At 43.8% G+C, this 22,477-nt stretch overlaps 7 protein-coding genes across 7 annotated transcripts; all 7 read left to right on the top strand.

The window, feature by feature from the left end:
* On the top strand, positions 1-861 carry H6S33_011540 (uncharacterized protein; the record flags this gene model as incomplete). The annotated part of the gene is made up of 2 exons (XM_044842912.1): positions 1-166; positions 239-861. The coding sequence occupies 2 exons, from the start codon at positions 1-3 to the stop codon at positions 859-861; spliced, it is 789 nt and encodes a 262-aa protein (XP_044696308.1).
* A 3,425-nt stretch (positions 862-4,286) lies between these two features.
* Positions 4,287-5,122, top strand: H6S33_011539 (uncharacterized protein; the record flags this gene model as incomplete). Its single annotated transcript, XM_044842911.1, has 3 exons — positions 4,287-4,580; positions 4,654-4,936; positions 5,007-5,122. 3 exons carry the CDS (start codon positions 4,287-4,289, stop codon positions 5,120-5,122), a joined length of 693 nt encoding a protein of 230 aa, XP_044696307.1.
* Positions 5,123-7,983: 2,861 nt separating this feature from the next.
* On the top strand, positions 7,984-13,424 carry H6S33_011538 (uncharacterized protein; the record flags this gene model as incomplete). Its single annotated transcript, XM_044842910.1, has 31 exons — positions 7,984-8,016; positions 8,082-8,233; positions 8,284-8,478; positions 8,544-8,745; positions 8,796-8,846; positions 8,930-8,963; positions 9,230-9,255; positions 9,313-9,796; positions 9,916-9,962; positions 10,019-10,158; positions 10,211-10,567; positions 10,622-10,656; positions 10,710-10,753; positions 10,805-10,817; positions 10,876-10,924; positions 11,000-11,056; positions 11,123-11,145; positions 11,230-11,275; positions 11,329-11,496; positions 11,548-11,690; positions 11,738-11,774; positions 11,837-11,849; positions 11,911-11,970; positions 12,041-12,086; positions 12,145-12,242; positions 12,291-12,442; positions 12,497-12,812; positions 12,952-12,977; positions 13,034-13,107; positions 13,172-13,238; positions 13,292-13,424. The coding sequence occupies 31 exons, from the start codon at positions 7,984-7,986 to the stop codon at positions 13,422-13,424; spliced, it is 3,321 nt and encodes a 1,106-aa protein (XP_044696306.1).
* Positions 13,425-13,969: 545 nt separating this feature from the next.
* H6S33_011537 (uncharacterized protein) lies at positions 13,970-15,511 on the top strand (the record flags this gene model as incomplete). The annotated part of the gene is made up of 7 exons (XM_044842909.1): positions 13,970-13,987; positions 14,043-14,172; positions 14,239-14,417; positions 14,499-15,093; positions 15,175-15,294; positions 15,348-15,420; positions 15,481-15,511. 7 exons carry the CDS (start codon positions 13,970-13,972, stop codon positions 15,509-15,511), a joined length of 1,146 nt encoding a protein of 381 aa, XP_044696305.1.
* A 1,406-nt stretch (positions 15,512-16,917) lies between these two features.
* On the top strand, positions 16,918-18,368 carry H6S33_011536 (uncharacterized protein; the record flags this gene model as incomplete). Its single annotated transcript, XM_044842908.1, has 8 exons — positions 16,918-16,966; positions 17,050-17,116; positions 17,211-17,290; positions 17,356-17,396; positions 17,456-17,794; positions 17,855-18,053; positions 18,106-18,139; positions 18,200-18,368. 8 exons carry the CDS (start codon positions 16,918-16,920, stop codon positions 18,366-18,368), a joined length of 978 nt encoding a protein of 325 aa, XP_044696304.1.
* Positions 18,369-18,956: 588 nt separating this feature from the next.
* Positions 18,957-20,195, top strand: H6S33_011535 (uncharacterized protein; the record flags this gene model as incomplete). Its single annotated transcript, XM_044842907.1, has 8 exons — positions 18,957-19,040; positions 19,100-19,136; positions 19,204-19,257; positions 19,330-19,463; positions 19,532-19,634; positions 19,702-19,787; positions 19,848-19,997; positions 20,061-20,195. 8 exons carry the CDS (start codon positions 18,957-18,959, stop codon positions 20,193-20,195), a joined length of 783 nt encoding a protein of 260 aa, XP_044696303.1.
* Positions 20,196-20,760: 565 nt separating this feature from the next.
* Positions 20,761-22,302, top strand: H6S33_011534 (uncharacterized protein; the record flags this gene model as incomplete). The annotated part of the gene is made up of 5 exons (XM_044842906.1): positions 20,761-20,916; positions 20,993-21,143; positions 21,226-21,679; positions 21,743-21,749; positions 21,820-22,302. 5 exons carry the CDS (start codon positions 20,761-20,763, stop codon positions 22,300-22,302), a joined length of 1,251 nt encoding a protein of 416 aa, XP_044696302.1.
* Between the last annotated feature and the right edge of the window lie 175 nt (positions 22,303-22,477).

The raw sequence follows: 22,477 nt of genomic DNA, 5'->3' as shown, positions 1-22,477 counted from the left end.
ATGGCACGCCATGGAATCTCAATCATCGGTTCACTACTCTTCGTCCTTCTCTTCCTGTCTCCCCTGATCCTTGCGGATCAGCAGGATTTCTTGGATTTGGTCAAAGATGTAGACGATGAATCTCTCCATGCTGCGTTGCACGAATACGATGGGAAATACAAGCACGGTATATTCCCCGGCGATCGAACAGCTCTCGAAGCTGTCCACCGGGAACGGGCCGCTGACGCGTCAGCAATAGTCCAACTGGCCAAACGGCAATCAACGAACAATTCCACCACCGCGACCACCGCTTTGACAACTTCAACTACCTCTGTGCCTACCACTACCACCACTACTAGTACCACGCCAACTACAACCTCTACCTCTACCACCCCTACCTCTACCACCCCAACTTCAACTACGACACCACCTACAACCACCACTACGAGCACTACTACTACCCCGGAAACAACGAGCACCACCTCAACGACACCAACCACTTCAAGTGAAACAACCACTACCTCCGAGACCCCGACCTCGACCTCAACAACTTCGACAACAACCGCCGAAAGAACCACGGAGTCCACTACGACTACAACACAGCCTCCCCAGACAACCACTGCCTCAAGAGGTACCACATTATATACCTCGAGACTCACCAGGACTGTTATAGGCACAAACGGCCAGCCATCAACTATGACTGAGACTACGGTTGTTGTTGCGGCTGTTACTGGTACTTCCGCAGCTGGGTCAAGCGACGCAAGCGCATCGCCCACCCAAACATCAGAAATGAGAGACAACGGTGCAAATGGATTGAGGGTTGGTGCCATGGAGGTTGCAGCTGCTGGTGGAATGGCCGCATTGATATTCGCAATGCTATAAAAGCAATTGCCCACCCTTTTTTATTTTGCTTTTCTTACTACCGTTTTTTATACCAAAATTTCCTTTCATAGCCTTTAATGCATAGTTTATTTTTGCTTTATTTTCTTTTTTTTTGCTTTTCTTTTGTTCTCGGTTTTTCGGGTTCGGGGCGGGGTTTTTATTGCATTCATACATTCATTTGGGAGAAACGACCTATGTTAGGGCAAATAGCCACGACATTTTTTTACGACAGTCGATCATGAGGTGCCTGGAGAAGGACGGGGAAGGGCAAATATCCGGCTATAGACGATGATGGAACTTGGAGCTATCTTTTACTGAAGCTGTGGTATTTTTTGCATGGAGGAGGTTACTTTTTATGAAGGGTAGTGCGGGGGAGGGGGGGTCTGCATCACAGTTATTGCTGGGAATGTACTTTTAGGACCAATTCTTGGAAAAGGTTCTGAAGGCTTGATTAAAAGTGAAGGATCCTGATATCATCATGCGCAAATGATTTTTGTACACATAATATACATACAACCGGGCCGAGGGTTTTAAAGGTGGGATAATGCATCAGCGATAAAAATATTGGACGGATCGATCATTTAAGACACAGTAACATTCCTACGAGTACCTACATACATACATACACCATGTATGAATCCTGAGTTTGTGCTCTATCTGTAATAAATGTGCTTGGAGCATGAAATCTAACGTTACCAGCAATTGTGTTTGGGGCGATAGTTGTATGCATTGGCGAGCCTAGAATTTGATATTCCACCGGTTTCAAAACCCGGGACTTGGGCTTGAAGGGGTGTTTCCCCTGCACCGTGCCGCCGTTGCTTTGCTTCGTATGCCGAGATAGGTAGAGCGTAATATACTTCAGGTGCTGCTGATGTCTTATTATGACATAAACGTCCAAACACATGTAGGCATCAGAATGCGGTGTGGGAAAGGAGGATGTAGGTACATACAACCCCGCGAAATTGTGTGAGAGAGTGCTGGACCAGAACTTGATCCTACAAAACAGACCCTCTGGAGTCCAACGGCATGCTGTAGGCAGCTGTTATGTAGCTGAGGGACCGCCTTTTGGTAGCTGTCTGCGGCTGCAACTGCCTGTTCCGCGCACCGACCTTGCTGCGGGAACTAGGAGAAAATCCCTGCAGGCCGCAGCGGGAAAGTTTGTGAGTTTGGGTTGGGTTGTCAGGGGTAACACAAGCCTTTTTCAAAATGATTCTTGGTTTGCTGTTCTGGGGGACTTTATGCGAAGGAAAGAATTCAAGGGGGTAAGAAACATTATCTATTTACCCACAGTGCAATACTTTCTCTACATACCCAGATGTAGGCACATGTTTAATGATGGAACGAATCTGTCTCTGTTTGTAATTGTGAAACGGGGGCGACGGTGGCGGCGGATAGGTACATATTTGTATTCGTCGTTTGATATATAAGTATATAGAAGTTAACGCCGCGTCTAACTACATGTACATGTGCGTGTAGAGTAGTGTGTACATATGAGTGGTGGAGGTTCTGGTATGCGGGTTAATGAGTGAGACATACATACTGGGCGTTGACCGAGTGCGCAAATGTGACGCAAAACGAATGGGGTAAAACATCAAAACTCAAGATACGTATGTTGACACACTCATATCCGAAACTCAGCTTTGATATTGAATTAGCAGCTTCGTATCGTCTGTTTATAATTACTGGCGCCAACTCTTCTATGATTCCAGTGGGTTCTCAATCTTATTTAGTAAGAATTCGTTCCAGCGCGTGGGACCATTAAAAACGACAGAACATCCCATGCACTCTTTGTGACGTTATGACGTTTCCCAATTTGATTCTATTCTATAGGTATCATGTATTCCTAGTGAAGAATCTAGGACTATATATACTTAGCGGTGCACTTGGAGTTAGTCAATTAACTGGGCAAAGGATAAAATTAAGAGAGGGTCAATAAGGCGCAGTCCCAAGAAGCTCTAGAAATGTTAGAGTAGTACGTATTTATAATGCACATCATAAGTTCGTACCTGTATTTGTTTTACCTTGGCTTGGCTGTCATATTCACGGGATACAACTAATGAATTATAATTATTAATCAATTAACTGATCAATATGATCAATGTCATTATTCACGGGCCCTCCTATCAAAATTGATATTCCTAGCGCAACCAAACATCTGGTAACATCTCGATAATTTAGTTGCTGTAATTTTAATTCCGTAGTTGCACAACGCTTGAATTTATATATAGGCAGATACTGTCTCCATTATATTGTGCGGATATCCAGTCATCAATTCTCGAGATCGAGCTCAGTCGTTGGCTTAGGTCGTTATTTCCGCCTGACCTGCTACGGCGGCGGGTCCTCAGTACCGAGTGAGTAGTGATATATAGAGGAGTTGCTATCAATTAGAGTCAATTCAAGTGAAATAGCTAGGTGTTCGGGACGGCATGAGGTCCTAGAATCGATTGCAATTGATCGTCAGCTGTGAATGGACGGTATATATGTATATATACTATAGTACTAGCTAGCATCATTAGTTGCAATTGGGGAACAACACAAAGAGACTTTAGTGGTAACAATAAACTCATGAAACAGGTATTATAGAGGTATTGTAGATCATGCCATATTTGATGGTGGAAGAGCTAGAGGTGGTCATGGTGGTGGTGATATCGATGGGGGGCAGGAAGCCTAATGTTTTGTAGGTATTTTCCCAATCACTTATCCATGGCCATATGGATATCATTGCTAGTTTCTCTTATGCGATACGCTATTACATGTACTCGGGGATGAGTATATGTTCGGGGGAAAGTCGGGAAATAATATCAAAGGGTATTGCAAATTCTGTGCCATTTAGAATTTTGTCTTGTCACTCGTTTCTCGTTGTGTTTTTCGAATACATGTAATTGTTACTCAATATACAAAGTACCAATAGCTAGATAGCTTTACTCGCCTGTTAATTACTAGCAAAGACGCAAAGTCTTCGGGTCACGTGCAGGCTGTTTTCTCACCTGACCCGAAGACTTTGCGTCTTTGCTAATAAAAGGTCGGAAGTCGTTGCAACCAAATCCCCACACAGAATTCCGACCTTTTAATTAACGCGTGAGTAAGCTTTTTTTAATTAACATCGTACTGTATCGATTGAAGCTACCAAATGTATGTAGCTAGACCTCTTTTTGAGCTTCAATTTTATATTCTGTTACTTCTTAAAGGCTGTAAATATATTTCATGATTCTTTGGCCTCATTTCCACGCCCATACGTACTGAATTGTCATTAATCACATTATCTGTCCTTAAGAATCATTGATAGTGTGCCAAGATAGTGCCAAGACAGAAGACCGCGCTTGCCCAAAATTTGGCGTAACATTAGAACCCAAACGGTGTCCACTCTACACGACACCTTCAACCTGCCAGTTACGACATACATCTCGAAATTAATTCAACACCAAATGCCGTCCCAACATTCCAAATCGCAGCGCGGCGGCGCTTCAACCGCCGTCTCGTTCTTTGCTACCCATATACACAGCGCGGTAATTGCCGGCGTGTCGTATGCGAGCTTTCGGAATCTCATTCTCAACCCAACATCCACTCTCCTCTCGACATTACCGCTTTTGACCGTAGCCCAAGCTGCGTATGTTGTACTTTGCTTGGACGGCAACGGTATTGCGAAAGGAAAGCGGCCAAAGATTGGGAAAAAGGGGGAGCAGTTGGCTGCAGCGACGGGGATCAGCAACAAGCTTTTGGTACATCTTCCGGATACATCTCTCTCTCTTTCACTACTTAAAACGAAGGTCTAGTTTTAATTGTTATGTCTAGACAGCTTTCCTATCATTACTCCTTGCCTCCACCGCAGGGACGGTGATATTAGGCCTCTGCATGGTTCTTTTTGGGGCACCGGTAACATCACACCTTTCGCACACAACTCTATGTGCGGCACATATGGCTTTACTGGCCGCATTTCCCCTCATATATACCAATGGTGTCGACGGACAGAAGTGGAGGGATATTGTATCAGTCACCTTGCCCATAGACGAGGCATTTGGTGGTGCCCTGGGGGCGCTTGTGGGAGGCTGGTTGGGAGCTGTTCCTATTCCATTAGGTTTGTGATCTGTTCGAATTGTTGCTTACTATATCTACAGGAATGAATACTGATTCTTGAGTTACTACAGATTGGGATCGCGAATGGCAGAAGTGGCCTGTAACAATTGTTACAGGTGTCTATATTGGGCATCTAGTCGGGAAGTCGTTAGGTTCCGTTTTCCAAGGGAAGAAACTTCCATTTTAGGCCAACTATCTAGTTGGATAATTTTCGAATGATACCTGGATATAGCAATCCTTTTCGGAGGGTTCAAATAATAATAAAAGTGTGAGCTTAGATAACCGCGGAGGCGTTCTATGATAGACTGGAGTTTTAAAGGCATAGGTAAGGGGTGAAAAATGTTCCCAAGTTCTCTGGTAGGATGTGGACGCTCTGTATCCACATTTCCTGCTAGTAGTTCTATCATGGATTTCACTGTAGCTTCGTTACACAAAAATCATTCGTTCATCCTTCTCTGCAGCTGTGCCGCAAGCACTGCGCTTAGAAAAGCCCTTGGCTTACCTCGAGAATACACGTATAAACATATAGTCACAGAGTCTCGGTTACAACTAGATTTATAATTAAGAGTTAAAGTTTAGTCCAGCGACAATGTACTAGTACTAGCTAACAATCCTATGAATCATGTGGTCCCATATATATTGGTGTGGAGCCTTGAGTAATATCCAATGCGCAGCCTTCAGAATAATAGGCGAAATAACCTATAGAATTTTCGGCATCGCTACATGTAGTAATTCGACACTACAGTACTTCATGAATATTCCTGATTTGGTATTTATGTACGCATTTCATAGAGCCTGATTCAGCACTACATGTACATGTAATCATGGACTATCATTCGGTTAGCTAACGAACTGGCAACTACATATACATACATGTACATGTAGTTGATACTGATTGGTTGAGAAGAAGTGCATATATATACACGTACTAAATATACATGTAGTTTAGGAGGTACTTGATATACACGTAGGTACAGTCACTTGATGAATACTGCCAGTTGATTACATGAGCTACAGTATGTTTTGGGTCAATAACGAATGGCCAAACCAGCCGGGTAAGTGTGTCTCGTTACGGTAGGTTATTTCAGTTTTCTTCACGCAAAGCGGCTAGACACTTTCCTCATTTAGTAATATTCTTTGTCTATTCCCATTTATTTATACTGCATGGTTGTTTCTTTATAGAAGTCATGATTCTATAATGCGCTTGTTGGTCTTTTGTACTTGTTACATGTAGTGGGATGGCCCAAGGAAAAATTAAACATTGAAAGCATACTGTACTTACTGAGTACTTGAAATGTGTCAGTGTCTCCGGTTTTGATTGGTCAACAAGTGTGTTTTCGCTGTTGAACTAGGTTCACCATTGACCTGGAAAGGGGTATGGCAAGAAACAGCCAAGCTGCAATATCTCCAGGTAACGTTGTTCTTGATTCCTATTGGCCCAAGCGTTCCCTCTTCGTCAACTGGCAGTATTTATCAAGTGACTACTACGTATGGACGATTGTGTTGACGTTATTATGTTTAACTGTCCGGATGTCCGAGTGAGTGGTAGAGGTGTTTATATGTATATGTATTTATATACCAAAGGGCTAGGGTTGCTGCGCAGTGCCCCTGGCTACGCGGCTCAGCTACTTTCACCTTTCTATGCATACATGTATGAACATGAACTGAAAGGGGCTCGTCAATACATGTAATTCACACAAAACGGCCAGGGTTTGAACGTCCCAAACTCCCTTCATCCACGGAACGAGTCACCATTACTCATTTGGCGGAACCCTCCCAGTTAAGCGCCCTACATCTCTCCTGTCTAGAACATAAAGACTGCAGCTGCGTACCTACCTACATACATACCGATCAAATTGCCCGATGACAACCATGGAAAGATATCTGATGGTTCAAGGTGCGGTAAGTTCCGCAGAAAATGCTTTGAGATTGAAACATCAAGAAACATCAATGTATCAATTTAGTGAATTGTAAGTTTCATTCCGGTTCGTTTTTTTAATATGATTTACTGATTAATTGTAAGGAAATTCGAACGCGTATTTCGAACTGTGATCTACGGGGCAGCCGTTATTGCTCCCTTGCTCTTCTTACTTCTGCAACGGGTCGCCACGGGCATCCCATTTTTGCCCCACAAGGATTACTGTTCGTACATTGTCGTCAACAAGAAGGGTTTTCTGAGCATATACGACCCGGATGAACTGCCCTCAAAAGCACCAATTGAGGAACTATCAGGTAAAAATCACTTGAATGGTCTTTCTCGTAGTATGTTGTATAAGCGAGTTTGTTGCTAATGCAGTGCAGGAGTTCGTTTGAAAATAGCATGGGTTCAAGAGCTTTGTCTGTTAGGGCTTGTGGCTGTTAGTTGCAAAACTCTCTCATCCAGAGTTAGCAGTGACATCCCATTCTTTGAAGAAGGTTTGCATGCACTTGGAAATAATTTGGTACTTCTAGCTAATTCAACCCATATAGCTTTTGAATTGGTTTACTGGATATTTTTTCTTGCTCTGTTTACTTTTCGTTTTTATCCTACACCTTATAGACCGATCATATTTACTATAGTATCGTTGGCGAGTTTCCTGGTCCCAATGTTGGTCTGTGAACGTGATTTGTGGCCAAAGATACTTGTTCACCCATCCCAGGAGGTGTTACAACAGGCAAGAAAGGGCTGGGAAGTTTATGTGCGCCTTGGTTTGTCAGTCACTTTCGGGTCATTATCGATGATAACTCCAAGCATTTGGTATCCAGTGGACCCATATTCAGATCATACGGCAACTCTAGAGCAGGTATCAAATCTAAGCTAGTATACATTTACAAAGTTTGAACTAATAGATGAATTAGACTGCATCGATTTTTAGTTCCTTGATTACCTTCTCTTGGATCGAAGGGCTGATACGAAAAGGATTTAAAAATGATCTTGAAATCGAAGACCTTCCTAAGCTATCTGACTCCGACTGTGCAAGGCTTTGGAGCAACAAATTTCTAAAAACCCAGAAACCATCCGTTTTTTGGGTTTTGGTTTCTTTAAAGAAATATGACTTGCTTTACATGATGCTTTGCTCCCTCTTGAGCGCCGTTTTGAGTGTAAGCCCATCAATAGATCTCCCTAAATTAGCACGCCTAATTACGAAATTAACATAGTGAAATAGTTTATCAATCCGTTATGTATGAGAGGACTGCTTGCCTATATTGAAAAATCATCCGAACCTACCTTTACGCCATGGGTATACGTTGGCGCTCTCTTTTTCGAACCTTTGATCAATGCGGCAGTCGGCGCGACTCAATCTTTAGTCTCTTCACGGTAAGTCAGGGATTATTCCTTGATGTACAGGACCCGGCTGATTTTTCCAGTTTGGTACTTCATGTAGAGGCAGCTGTCTCCCAAAGTATCATGCAAAAGACATTAAAGATCCGCATCACGGATTTCAAAGAAACCAAAGAGGGAGATGGAAACGAAGAGGGCGATAACCAGGATGCTGTTCAGCCGGCAATAGGAAAAATTACCCAGTTGATCAATTCTGATGTTTCTCGATTGATAAATGCAAGGTAAACTTTGTATACATCAAGGAATATAATTTTAGTGTTCCGCAATAGCTGACGCATATATTTAGTTCTGTGCTGAATCTTGTTGCATCTACTCCAATAGGAATTATCTTTACCGTCATACTCCTCTATGATCTTTTAGGTTGGGCTAGTTTTGTCGGTGAAGGTTTAGTCATCGTGACAATGATACTGCCTGGAATGATGCTAAGATATTACCACAAGCTTTTGAGGCAACAGCGGAAAGCTGTAGATGCAAGGATTGGGCTGATGGTAAATTCTTTTTTCGCTCAAAGTATGATATCTACTTACAATTCATTTAGACAGAAGCACTTGGGTCCATTAGGATTATTAAATTCTTTGGTATGGAGAGGGTTTTTCTAAAACGTATTCATGAAAAGAGAGAAACCGAGTTACGCATGAATAGATTGACATTACTATTTGGCATTTCCTATAGCCTCGTGCAATATATGATACCGACGATGAGCATGGTAAGTTTCGACACCCGAGTACGATGGATGATGTGTTAACCTACGTAGTTTATAACCTTAGGTATCTATGCTAAAGTAATGGAAAAGCCGTTGAGTCCAAGTGTTCTTTTCACATCTATGAGGTTTAATCTCCCGATTGTTTGTGCGATATCTGCATCGGCTGACGCAATAAACCTATAGCTTATTCAGCATGCTTAGAGTGTATTCTAGTACGTATTATTGTAAAGGCTCAGAGTCTAGAAGAATTTGAAACTAACTAGCAATAGGTTCTATCACTACAACTGTTCAAACTGTTCGTATCCCCCATACGAAACCAATTATGCCATTGCACTAAAAACCTGTGTCTTAGGTTCTGGAATCTGCTGTATCGTTTGACCGTATTGACAAATTCTTGACTGGAGGAGAACTTCAACATAATGACCATATTAACCCAACCGCCGAGCTGATAAAGAACGCGCCCTTTTATAAAGATGCGACTTTATCCTGGGCATTACCCGGTTCCAGGACTGATAACAATTTCAGGCTTTCGAACATGAATGTGGAATGCGTTTATGGCGGCCTTACTGTAATCTCTGGGCCTGTAGGATCTGGTAAAAGTTCGTTTTTGCTAGGCCTTTTGGGAGAGATGAGGTTGTTGAATGGCAATGCATATCTTCCTCGAAATGAAGGCGTGGCCTATGTGGCTCAGTCCACTTGGCTCCAAAACAAGACGATTCGCGATAACATCCTTTTTGGAGAGCAGTATGAAGAGAAGAGATACAACGCCGTCCTGGAGGCATGTGATTTATCAGTAGACTTGAGTAAATATGAGGATGGCGATCTTACAGAGGCTAGTACGCCCAATTATTGACTTTTTCTACATTTAGACTGACTGCGAGAATTTCTAGGTTGGTGAAAAGGGTGAGAATCATGCTGGTACCGAAACGAAATTCTTTATCACTGACTTCTGTAGGCGTTACACTGAGTGGTGGACAAAAAGCTCGATTATCATTGGCGAGAGTAAGATTTCTGATCTTGGCCAACTTGCGGTTCATTATTTATTACTGACCATTTAGGCTGTTTATTCTCCCGCTCAAACACTACTTCTTGACGATGTGCTATCAGCACTAGACGCGGCGACTAGTAGAATAGTTTTCGACAAGTGTATCAATGGAGGAGTTTTAGCTGGTAGAACTGTTGTTCTAGTGACTCACCAGTGCGTATCTCCATGATTTCTTTACCATCTCCATGTGTATTAATATAAATAGCGTGTCGCTGGTATCTTCATATGCAAAGAAGATAGTAGTCCTTGCGGACGGAAAGATCATTTCAGATGGCCTTCCGCAAAATATTCCTCTCAGTGCAATCAACGTTATACCAAATATTGAGCATGACTTCGGACATTCGGACCAAGAGTCTGATCCTACAACACAAGCATTCCAAGATAAAGTTGTTAAAACGGCCCCAGAAGTGAACGGAAAAAATCTTCCCAAACTTGTGAAAGATGAGGACCGGGCAAAGGGCAAGGTTCCAATAATGCTTATATGGGATTATATAAAAAGTCTCGGGTCACCTATTGTCTTGGTCTACCTGGTGGCAACGAGTGTTTTGATGGAGTTTGCATTGTATGTTAAACCTGGGCTTAATATCTAGATTCATACTAATAGCGCGGTTTACAGCGTGGGGAGCTCTCTATTCCTCGCAGTCTGGTCAGGTAACGAAATCTCGCACTGTATATACAACGTTTGTTTCTGACGGTAATCGTAGATCAATACTCAAAACCTGGGGACGTAAATGTGAATTTGTGGCTTGTAAGTTTCCTACTGGAGTGGTTACTAGTGCTCTGCTAATATGGCTGTTAGGGAATGTATTCTAGTAAGACTGATTTGATTTATCATGGTGCAAATTATCTCGGCTAACTTATCAAAACAAGTGACTACGTTTGGTGTGATAATATCTTTCTTCATCACATACGTTTCATGGTATTACTTTATTCAAATTTCAGGGAAGAAAATTCACGAGAAACTCGTAAAATCAGTGTTATACTCACCCATAAGGTTCTTCGATACTACCCCTGTAGGAAGGATACTAGGACGCCTATCCGGTGATATATAGTGAGATTCTTCTCCTTTTCTCTCTTTGATATAAGGACCAGGAAGAGATAGTTAACGAGGATATAGTTCTATCGATTGGATCCTAGGACGTAATGTGCAATCACTTATCAACTGTGTGCTTAATATTGCGTTCACGTTTACAATCATGTTCGGCTTAATTCCAGTTTTTCTAGTGCCTTGTTTGACTGCGATCCTAATTGGGACAGCCTGCCGAGAATTGTAAGTTATAGCTATACCCCCAAGTATGATTAGTAAATTCTAACAGTTTCAAGTTACCTCCGCACTAAGATAAGTGTGAATAGAATATATTCTATCCAAGCAGCCCCTGTGATATCTCATCTGCATGATACTGTCTCTGGAGTTGTAACTATCCGTGCATATAATTGCCAACGGCGCTTTCTTGATGAAAACCTGAAGAAGCTCGATGATTTCAATCAAGTGTATGTCTCCAAATTCAACAAAGACGAAATCATTCATTCTAATTGGACAAGCAAATGGACTCTCAATGCCCTTGGCTTGTGGATGACCATTAGGAGCACAGCTTGCACCGCAATGATCAGTGCAGCAGCAGGTTTCTTGGCAATTAGCACGACTGGTTATACCGCGGGTTTGATTGGGTTTAGCATGAACAATTGTACGAGTGGAATTCCTCTTAAGTTAATTAGGGTACTAATCGATTAGGTCTTTCGTTTTCCTCTTCGGTACTCTCAGCAGTCAGGTAAAAGTTGCCCATGATGATACAGACTTCCGAGTTCATACTAATATCTTTCCCGTGAATAGTGACTTCAATAGGGTAATATATACATATATAAGTTGAAATTAATATTTAGATACCCCATACTGATTCTTCTCAGCTGCAAGTGGAGCTTAATTCGTACGACCGCGTCGTTAAATATATTAAATCTGAGCAAGAGGTGAGAATCCCTAAATACCTTCACATTTAAGATATTTAAGGACTAATAAGAAACATGGTATGCTCTGTAGAAACAACCAATACCAGAGCATGAACCATCAGCAGCATGGCCAACTCGTAAACCCCACCAACCCTGCATTTCAGCGTGTTATAAATGCTAAATTGACAATTGTAGAGGGTGATGTCAAGATTATCAATCTCTCGGTCAAGTACTCTACGGACGGCCCAGAAGTACTTAACAAAGTCAGTTTTGACGTCAAATCACGCGAAAGGGTTGGTTTTCATACCAGTATGTAAACAGCAAGTTATTTGCTAACTTAGAGGAAGGTCGGTATTGTTGGGAGGACTGGAGCCGGAAAGAGCAGTCTAGCGTTAAGTTTGTTAAGATTTACCGAGATCTCTAATGGTAGTATTACCATTGATGGTCTGGATATCACGAAAGTAAATCTTGAGTCTCTCCGGCAGCGCATCACGTACGCATTCAAATGATTCCTTCAGCATTCCTGTATCAGCTAACATAGTGTTAGAATTATTCCTCAAGATCCCATTATGTTTTCTGGTACAGTTCGCGATAATCTGGACCCCTATCATGAAATTGATGATACAGAACTTCAAGCAGCTTTGGAGAGTAGTGGATTAGTTGGAATTACAAACAACGCTAGTAATACAAGTGTCTCAGACGCCTCAACTACCACATCAGAAGCAACAGAGCCGAGAACTAAGCAAATCGGTCTCGACTCTCCAGTCACATCTGGCGGAGATAATCTTTCTCAGGGACAACGGCAGTTGCTCGCATTTGCCAGGGCACTAGTCAGACGGTCCAAGTTGGTGATTTTAGATGAGGTGCGTTTCCCAATTCTTGAAGACTTGATTTCTTTGGGACGAGACCAGAGCCTTGGCAAGTTTCTAGGCTTTTGATTTTTCTTCGCTTCCGATGCTTCCCCGAGAGTCGGAACTTATGCTAACTCCGGTATTAATGTAGGCTACGAGTTCTACAGACATGGAGACGTGAGTGGTCTGATGTTTGAAGTTGCGCAAAAGGTTGTTGCTTACGCAAGTAATAGGGATGAGAGAATCCAACAGACCCTGCGAACTAGTTTCCCGGACTCCTCTATAATAACCATTGCCCATAGACTTCGTATGTTAGCCCCTATTGAGATTCCAGTCCGACGCAGTTGCTGATCTCTTTCTAAAAAAAATAGGCACAGTGATGTCGTTTGACAGGATTATTGTCCTTGACAACCTGGGTAAAGGCGGGGAGGTAGTGGAGTAAGTGCTGTGCCTCTTTATGCGGGGATCCTTTTTCTGATGTGTGCGTGCAGATGTGATACCCCGTTCAATTTACTACGGCGCCCTGGTGGTGTTCTGTACGACCTGGCTCGCAAAAGTGGAGAATTTGAAGAGCTTCTAGAGCTGGCTACCAAAGGCAAAGCCCTGTACACAAACGGGGAATAATTCGAAATTAATTTTTCGGTTGTCGGTTGCGTTTTGTACTTTACTTAGATAGGCTAAATTGCAATTTTTCTGGGCGCGTCTGTGTTCTACAAATCAAATACCATTTCTAGAATTACTTGGAAATAGACAGAAAACCACTGGAAATAGGGAATACAGTCGCACCTCGCTATCTCGTAATTCGATATCTCGGATCTCTTGCTGTCTCGTACGGATTTGCGGGACAGGTACTGCCCTTCACCAAAAACTATTTGCTGTCTCGTATATTTGCTATCTCGTAGGGGTTTGGCTCCCAGAATAAGCTAACGACATAACGAGGTGCGATTGTAGGAAATAAGATCCTGGCCGTTTCTTGGAGATCATCGCTATCCCGTGTTGGGGGTTGGGTGGATAGCTTCCCGCAGCCGAAACAACCCCGCCCCATCGAGAGACCCCTCCTTATACGTCACGGAATCACTATTTGTGTCGCTCATCTCCCCCTCTCCAGCTTTTCTATATCTACCTATTCAGTAGAACTTCTAGAATCCCATCAATCCTATATTCCAAAAATGTCGACTGTTGGAAAGGTATGTTGTTCAGATGAATACTTACTGCCAGATTGTCAAGCTAAGTATGTCCTAGACTATTACTTGCAAGGCGGCAGTCGCTTGGGAGTCCGGTGTACCTCTGTCAATCGAAGACATTGAGGTCTTACCTCCAAGGGCCCATGAAGTGCGCATCCAGATCTACTACACAGGAGTTTGCCATACAGGTATTTACAGCCCCTCAACAGCTAGACTAGCAACAAAAGAAACGCTAATATCTGACGTTGTTTCAGATGCATACACCTTGTCAGGCAAGGATCCCGAGGGTGCTTTCCCCATTGTTCTTGGACACGAGGGTGCCGGAATTGTGGAATCAGTTGGCGAAGGTGTTGAAAATGTGAAGGTTGGAGACCATGTTGTCGCTCTTTACACTCCGGAGTGCAAGGAGTGCAAATTCTGCAAGTCTGGAAAAGTAAGTACACACTGTCTCGCAGCCTTTTTTTATTTTTTGCTTTTAATTATGTTCTAAACTCTATCTGACGGAACGATTTAGACAAATCTCTGCGGTAAGATTCGCGCTACCCAAGGTAAGGGTGTTATGCCCGACGGAACCTCCCGATTTAGATGCAAGGGTAAAGATCTTTTGCACTTCATGGGAACCTCAACCTTCTCACAGTACACCGTTGTGGCCGATATCTCCGTTGTGGCCATCACCCCAGAGGCCAAGATGGATAGGACTTGCTTGCTTGGCTGTGGTATTACGACAGGATATGGTGCTGCCGTTGTTACCGCAGGTGTTGAGAAGGGGTCCAGCGTAGCTGTCTTTGGTGCTGGTTGTGTTGGTCTTTCTGTCATACAGGGGGCCATCAGATGCGGTGCTAGCAGGATTATTGTCGTCGATGTGAACGAGAAGAAGAAGGAATGGGCTATGAAGTTCGGTGCGACAGACTTTGTGAACCCGGCGGACTATGGCGACAGGCCGATTCAGGAGGTTCTTATTGAGATGACTGACGGTGGCTTGGACTACACGTTTGATTGCACTGGTGTAGTCTCAGTTATGAGAGCCGCGCTGGAAGCCTGCCACAAGGGATGGGGCCAGTCAATTATCATTGGCGTTGCGGCTGCTGGTCAGGAGATCTGTACACGTCGTAAGTTGCTCATTGTGGAAGTTGGATGCTTATCTGGGGTATTTATCAACGACTGAGCTAACAAACCGTTACTTGAAATAGCATTCCAGCTGGTCACTGGGCGTGTTTGGAAAGGTTGCGCCTTTGGAGGCATCAAGGGACGTACTCAGCTTCCTGATCTCGTTGATGATTACATGACCGGAAAGCTCAAAGTGGACGAATGTGGGTTATTTCTGCCTAAATTTACGAGAGATTTGCTAAAACTGGTCATGCAGTCATTACCCACCGTGAGAACCTCAACAACATCAACACCGCATTTGACCAGATGAAAGCTGGTGATTGCATTAGGTTCGAGAATTCCAGGTTCACCCCGTATCTGAGACAATATGCTAACTTTTTTGCCCTTAGGTGTGTTGTTGACATGCAGAACCTAGCATAGGAGGAATCGAGGCTATCATATCTTCCTGATCGTACTTAAAATTCCTCTGTAGCCTTTATCGTATTTTATTTTTACTAGGTCCAGGATGTAAAACCATAGCGGAGTAACAACATGCAATTCTTTCTTTTCTTTTCTCTTCATTTTTTCCTTACCTAGTGTGGATGCACAGATAAAATCAAAAGGAAAAACTATATGTATTCTCCAAGATCTGGTCGTAGTTGCGCGGGTGGGCGTGCACCGATTCTTGTGCGTTGGGGTATCAGATCCAGCCATCAACGATCTACATGGTAGCGACAGGGTTCTTAGATTCTTGTCCAATGAACTGTTAGCCGCTAAGACTCCGCTTATTAGAGTTGCGGGATGCAGGATGATGGTTGGACGATTGATCAAGTGCATTCACCATGCATGGTTTGTCCCTACTCTAGAGTAATCTAGTAAATAGGGCACCCTACATATGATGTAGGAATTCCAAACTGGCGGGAAAGAAGAATTTGAAAAGTCATAGAAGACTGAATTTTGCGCCAAGTAACACAAATCCTAGACTGAAAATGTTTCAGAGAGTTCGAGAAAGGAACAAGCCTTCTTGATTGTGAAACCAGGGACGGATCCAGCCGCCGGATGAGAGATGGCGAGTTGTGGAGGCCGAATTAGACACCAGCTCAGCACAGTAACGTCGCGGCGTAATAAGGGCGATTCGCACTGTTTCGCAGCAGCAGTAACTTCCTCGTTATTGTTAGTAGCTTTTGATTCTCTATTTACCCTCGCTTCCTGTTCACCATTGTGGTAAAGAAGCAGGTTACAGGATCAGGATACATGTGATGCATGCTGATGGTGGGAGGTTTATGCTGTAAACGATTTCGTTCTTCTAACCTTCCAGGGTACCTGGAGAGTGGGGTGAAGAGGAGAGGAGCCACTGTAGAGGATGCACTACAATCTATGCAGGCAAATCTCATATTAACTGCCTGTGGGATAACTAAGACCACATGTACCCGGATAATTTATTCCCGGTTTCTGCGTGCTTTTATTCTCTCAAAATTTCCGCCTCTACATTGATCAAAGGTGACACCTGGTAACTTCATCACACGGACCAGCCAGCCCGTTGGATATGTACGCTACATTTAAAGTCGCTGCTACCGCGGTGGCTTCCTCTCTTGTTGTAATTTGTATGACCTGACGCCAACCGCCTCCTTTACCTTACCAAGGGTCGTTTCTGGATCCAAGGGTGTGTCGTGCTACTAATTGGTTTTTCTTCTCGAGGACCCCGTGCATTACCATAGTATTTAAGTTAATGCTTGTATCCTTTGAATTCTAAACCAAACTCTTGCCTGGTCTGTACTTATACCCATTGAGAGTTCAATATTGCAACTTCTCAATTCAACCAATATAAACCACGATCCTGGAACATCATGAGCTACCAAGACGGGCAGCCTTTATTGAGCTCAAAGAGGTCCCCTGGTAAGCCATCTTCATATCCGATCCAGCTATCTACCGATCAGACTCATTGTCTATCAGTCGCTCAATTGCTTACAATGTCTAAGGAACATTTGGAAAATCTGTGATGGATTCAGAGGAGCTCAAGCTTCCACAGGCTATAGCACACCGTGGGTGAGTTGACGGTGCTTTCGTTGGAGAGGGCTGTGGGGGATAAACCTTGGAGAATTGGAACAGTTGGTTAATTAAACTTTGTTCTAATATTTAGCTTCCGGGCGCAGTTTCCAGAAAATACGATATTGGCTTTTGAAGGCGCTGTTAAAGCTGGGGCCCATGCAATTGAGACGGGTACAAAGAAACAACTCCCCCACCGTCACAGTGTCTGAAGCTAAACAACTTGAGGGACTAAATAGACCTTCATCTATCACGAGACGGAGTTGTCATGATTTCACACGTATGTCTTGATCCACTCGAATCTATCAAAAGTATTGCTGCTAAGTAAGCCTGGTATAGGACGCCACTTTAAAAAGGGTATTCGGAGAAGAAGGGAAAGTTATCGACTGCGACTATTCATACTTGAAGACTCTGAGAACATTAGAGGCACCACATGTTCCCATGGCATCACTAAAGGAGGTGCTAGAATTGTTGTGTCAACCCGCGCTCAGAAAAATGTGGTTGTTATTGGACATCAAGATCGACAATAATGCGGAGAATATCATTAGATTAACTGCGGAGACTTTGAATGATGTGGGAGGTGGTGTAGAGTTTTGGGGCAATAGAGTTGTTCTCGGGTGTTGGACATTGAATTTCATCCCATTATGTGAACGTTATTTACCTGGGTTTCCAATTACTGTGAGTGCCTAATATGAAGTCTCAAGGCGTGTTAATTTCCTCTTATTGACTGCATTTTAGCACATCGGGTACTCAATACCATATGCGAGAGAATTTTTGGAAATTCCAAATGTTTCTTTCAACATGCTTTATGCAATCCTCGACGGGCCTAAGGGCGAGAAATTTCTCAAAGACGCTCGTGCTGCCGGCAGAGACGTTTACACGTGGACAGTAAACGACGAGCAGGTTATGAAATGGACAATAGCCCATGGGATTGATGGTAAAGCAAATTCACATACTATTAGAGGCAACTTGAACTGACGGATTAATAGGAGTTTGTACCGATGACCCAGTTAAGTTTCTTGAGTGCGCTATCCATACCCCCACTAAGCTATTAATGCCTTCTAATAATTCTCCGATTTTCAGTATCTGCGAAAAATATCTAAACGGCGAAGTCTCATCAGAACCCTGGAGCTGCAGAATGGCTTTTGTTTTGATGTATTATCAATTCTTGGCATACATCTTTTCATATCTATTTCGATGTCGCCACGGATTCACACTGAAGACTGCGGAGAAGGCGCACTTGGCTCCCTAAACCTCACCGCAAGGTTTCTGTTTTGTGATAGTGTAGTGTAATCGTGTAAATATGTTTTCTCGCATTTTTCTTTCCTTTTGCGCCCTACATGATTATGTCGATGCATATGGGTCCGAGTGATGTCTGGAGTGTTGTTGATTTATTGTCACCAGACGTTGGTATGTGGAGCATATACGGAGGAACGTTTCTCCTGTGTCACTTTTCTTCTTTTCTCCTTTGTGTTCTTGACTGTCAAGTGAACTGAGACTGTATCAGTCAGATGAGGGGGGTGAGATAGATCATCGGGGCTTGTAGAAATTCCATTTGGTAGATAAATCGAATATTTAGATCAGAAACAGTCGAAATAAGGCGTTGGGTCATCGCTCCATCAAGCTCACTTCCGAGACCAGGGCCGGGGGTGGTCTACTCTAGAGTCATGGCTCGGGAGCTAAATCTAACACTGATCGGTCTCTTGGTTGCCACACCCCGCATACCGCATAACAACAAGCAAAATTAATTTTCGGTCTGTGCAATCCTACATCAATCTCACCAAGCTCCGGAGATTCTGTTTGGAACCTTTAAAGCTAGACTAAGGACATACGTATTATCATGTCGGAGACATTCGCGAGTGTTGATCCGGAGATTTTTGCGAAGGTACAGGAGCAGATTGAGAAGGACAGTGAGATCAAGGAGGTATGCTTCACATATTCCTGAATTGGCGTCTAGAGCTGAATATGGGGTGGGGTGGATAGAAAATAAGAGAAGCACTCAGGAATCTGGATAAAGAAGGTTGGCTATGAGCTCTTTTGATGTGAAGACGCTTACAATCATTTACAATCGTGAACGAACAATCTAGTTCGCAAGATCAACTCAACACTCTCCCGAATCCATATCGTTCCTGCCGAACATGGTATCGTGCCCCCACTTTCCTCTACTCGATGAACATATCATTTGACCGCTTACCAACTACCGAATAATCTAGTTCTCAAACTTACCGATAGCGTTGAGGATGCCTTCAAGCAGGTTGCCGTTGAGATTGGGGGCCTGGTCGAGATTGTAAAGGATTACCCTTATTACAAGTACAATGGGCTATGGACCAGGGATCTTCAGAATACGGTACGTCTGGATAGAATTAGATAGTTTCAGGATACCTATTATAGATGCTGATTATAGTTGTGATTAAGGCATTCTTGGTGCTGCTTCACGGATGGCTTAAGCGGAGTTACGGAACTGCTGAGTCGGGGAACAGCCTTCTTAGCATTGATGAAGTCGGGGCTGTCCTCGGAGGTTGGTTTTGTGCCTGGCCGTAAAGCGCAGGTTAGTAGGGGATTGCTGATCAGTGAATCGGTGATAGTACCGGTGAATTTAAAGACGGAGGATAGGTTTCACCTGACGATTGAGGAGTACCTCCACGCCGTGATCTCTCTTGTTGATGAGTTGGTACCATTCCCAACCGAGTCCTCTACTTGCTAGTAACTGACAAAAGAAAATGCAACCTAGACCCGTCTGACCACCAACGCCGTCACTCAGCGCGATTTCCTCCGTCCGTTGATGATCAACCGCTTTGTTAAGGACATCCACTCTTCGTTCCAGGTTCTGAACTTGAAGAACGATAGCCTGAGAAGAAGAAGTGACAGTTTGAAATATAGCGTAGGCTATTCCTTACTGGGAAAAAGCAGAGTTTATGTGACTAACGGTTGTTTGGGGGTACAGGTTAAGAAAGTTGAGGATGTTAGCTACGACTTAATGCTGAGGGGTTTGTTACCAGATGCTGGAACTGAGGATGCCAAGCAGTCAGAAGACGTAAAAGAGGTTCCTGAGGTAATTCTTGAGGGGAAGAAGGAGTAGGTAGATAACATCGGCATGAGGGAGAGAAAAGTGGATTTGTTCTGCTACATTAGCCAGGATCGCTGAATAGCTTCTTACAAAATTGCGGGTACGCCTCAGTGAATTCTGAGGATCAATTGGTCAAGGCACAATATGAGAAGTAGAACTGCCAACAGTACCTGGTATATCAGGGGCGCCTATGGCTTTCATAAGCGCACAAACGCATTATACATAATGGATGCATTAATTGCTGAAGTTATTGGAACGCATCATGGAACTTTGACATGCAGGAATGTTTCTAGGTTTGTGTTTCTTGGCTGTTTCCAGGAGGCTGCTTTCTTTTTTTGCATGCCGATAGAGTAACTTTGTGGCACCCAACAACCAGGATCGGTAACACACCAAACTGCGGCGAGACTAACCTGAACGAGGGCCGTAAACCTCCTGTGTCAACAGGAATCGTGGCCCCTGCTCACACCCCCGAGTATTTACATACAGTACCCAAAGAACAACCAAAGGTCGTCGTCAACTCCGACAAGGCCCCTGCACTAATATATAATTACACCGCCGATAATATATTATACCTAACATGCGTTTCCCGACGTTTACGATGCGTCCGCGCAAGGCAGTTGGCCTGCTATTGCTGTCTGCGTTGGTGGTCTCAGCCGCAGCTTCGAGCTCATCAACGGAGAAGATTAAGGCGACGAGTGAGTTGACAATTGCGGAAATTGATGAGAAATTGCAGGTAGTTTTTTTTTTTAAAAGCTCATACGTATTATCTTCATCCTGTATGAATTGCTTATGACGATGTACCTTCGTAGGAATGCCCAATCGTTCAACAATTGAACCACGAACGCCAAATCAATGCGCCGGAAACCTCGAGCACTATGAGTAAAGTGTTTTCGGTTCTGTTCCCCGCCGGACCGGCTGTGAACAGTCTTTTGGCCACAGCCTATATTTCTGGGCCCCCAAGTATGTAGCCAACTTACTACATATCAATCCCGCGATAGCCCACCGCATGCGTAGGAGCTATACACTAATAATGCGCGCACAGACTTTTTACTCGCTCTATGCCCCACCGACATTGACCCATCGTCCCTCTCTATAATGGTCGCCTTCGCAGTCGGCGGCCTCCTTGGTGACACGCTTCTACACCTTATCCCCCAAACTTTTATGGGGGAGCCTCACGATGACAATGTCCATTTTGTGATGTTGGATCCTAAGAGGAACGCCCTTTTGGGATTGTTTATTTTCATTGGTTTCGTGACTTTTGTCGCCATGGATAAGACAATGAGAATTTTCGGCGCGGGGCATGATCATTCACATGGAGATTCACATGGTATGATTGAAGAAATGGAAGTGTCCGCAACTACAAGTGGGGTTGATACCAAAGGGAGTAACGAATTAAAGAAGCGTGGCGGGAAGGACTCGGTCCCGCAGAGTCAAGAGCAAGTTGCCAAGAAGGAAGCAAGCAACTCGATCAAGCTCTCGTCCTATCTTAACCTAATGTTTGTCTCCCGTCATTTAATTTTAATTGATAATTGACCTTAACTAACTCATATAATTGTCAGTGCCGATGTGATTACAGCCCTCCAGTCCATTAAAATTAACCCACGAACCAATACTAACAAACCCTAACCCTAATTAGTTTTCGCACAACATCACCGATGGTCTTGCCATGTCTGCCGCTTTCCACACCGGCGGCGTCCGTATTGGTGCGACCACCTGTGTCGCAGTATTCTTCCATGAGATCCCTCACGAAGTTGGCGATTTTGCTCTCCTCGTGCAGAGCGGCTTCACCAAATGGCAAGCCATGGGTGCCCAGTTCTTTACTGCTGTTGGTGCCTTCTTAGGTACATTTATCGGGATCGGGATTCAGTGGTATTCTGCGTCTGGCGGTGAGGATGTGGTGGTTAAAGCTGGAGAGGGGATCATGGGTACTGGGTTGACTGGAGGCGATCTGGTACTGCCTTTTACAGCCGGGACGTTCCTCTATGTAGGCTTCAGTGTGATCCCGGAGCTGCTGGAGGTGGGGCCGAACAAAGCTGAAGAGGCTAGAAAAAGTTTGACTCAGGCTGTTGCAATGGCAGCTGGGTTTGGAATTATGTTTGCAATCTCGTGGATGGAGTAATTGGAGAATTTCCTGGATGGAGTAAGGAGAGATGTAGTACCGAAGATTGACGCTCGGGGTAGCGAATAGTGAAAGATATTTTAAAAACCTACATAAGTTCTGGTAGAAGAAACAAATTGGTCTGGAAATTTAACTTCGTATCCTATCTTGGATATTAACCGCACAAAAACTCCGT

This window comes from Morchella sextelata (genome assembly GCF_020137385.1).
Source record: "Morchella sextelata strain SCLS chromosome Unknown scls_6, whole genome shotgun sequence".
NCBI lineage: Eukaryota > Fungi > Ascomycota > Pezizomycetes > Pezizales > Morchellaceae > Morchella > Morchella sextelata.
Note: the sequence above shows the minus strand (reverse complement) of the source record. Positions and strands in the feature narration are given on the sequence as shown.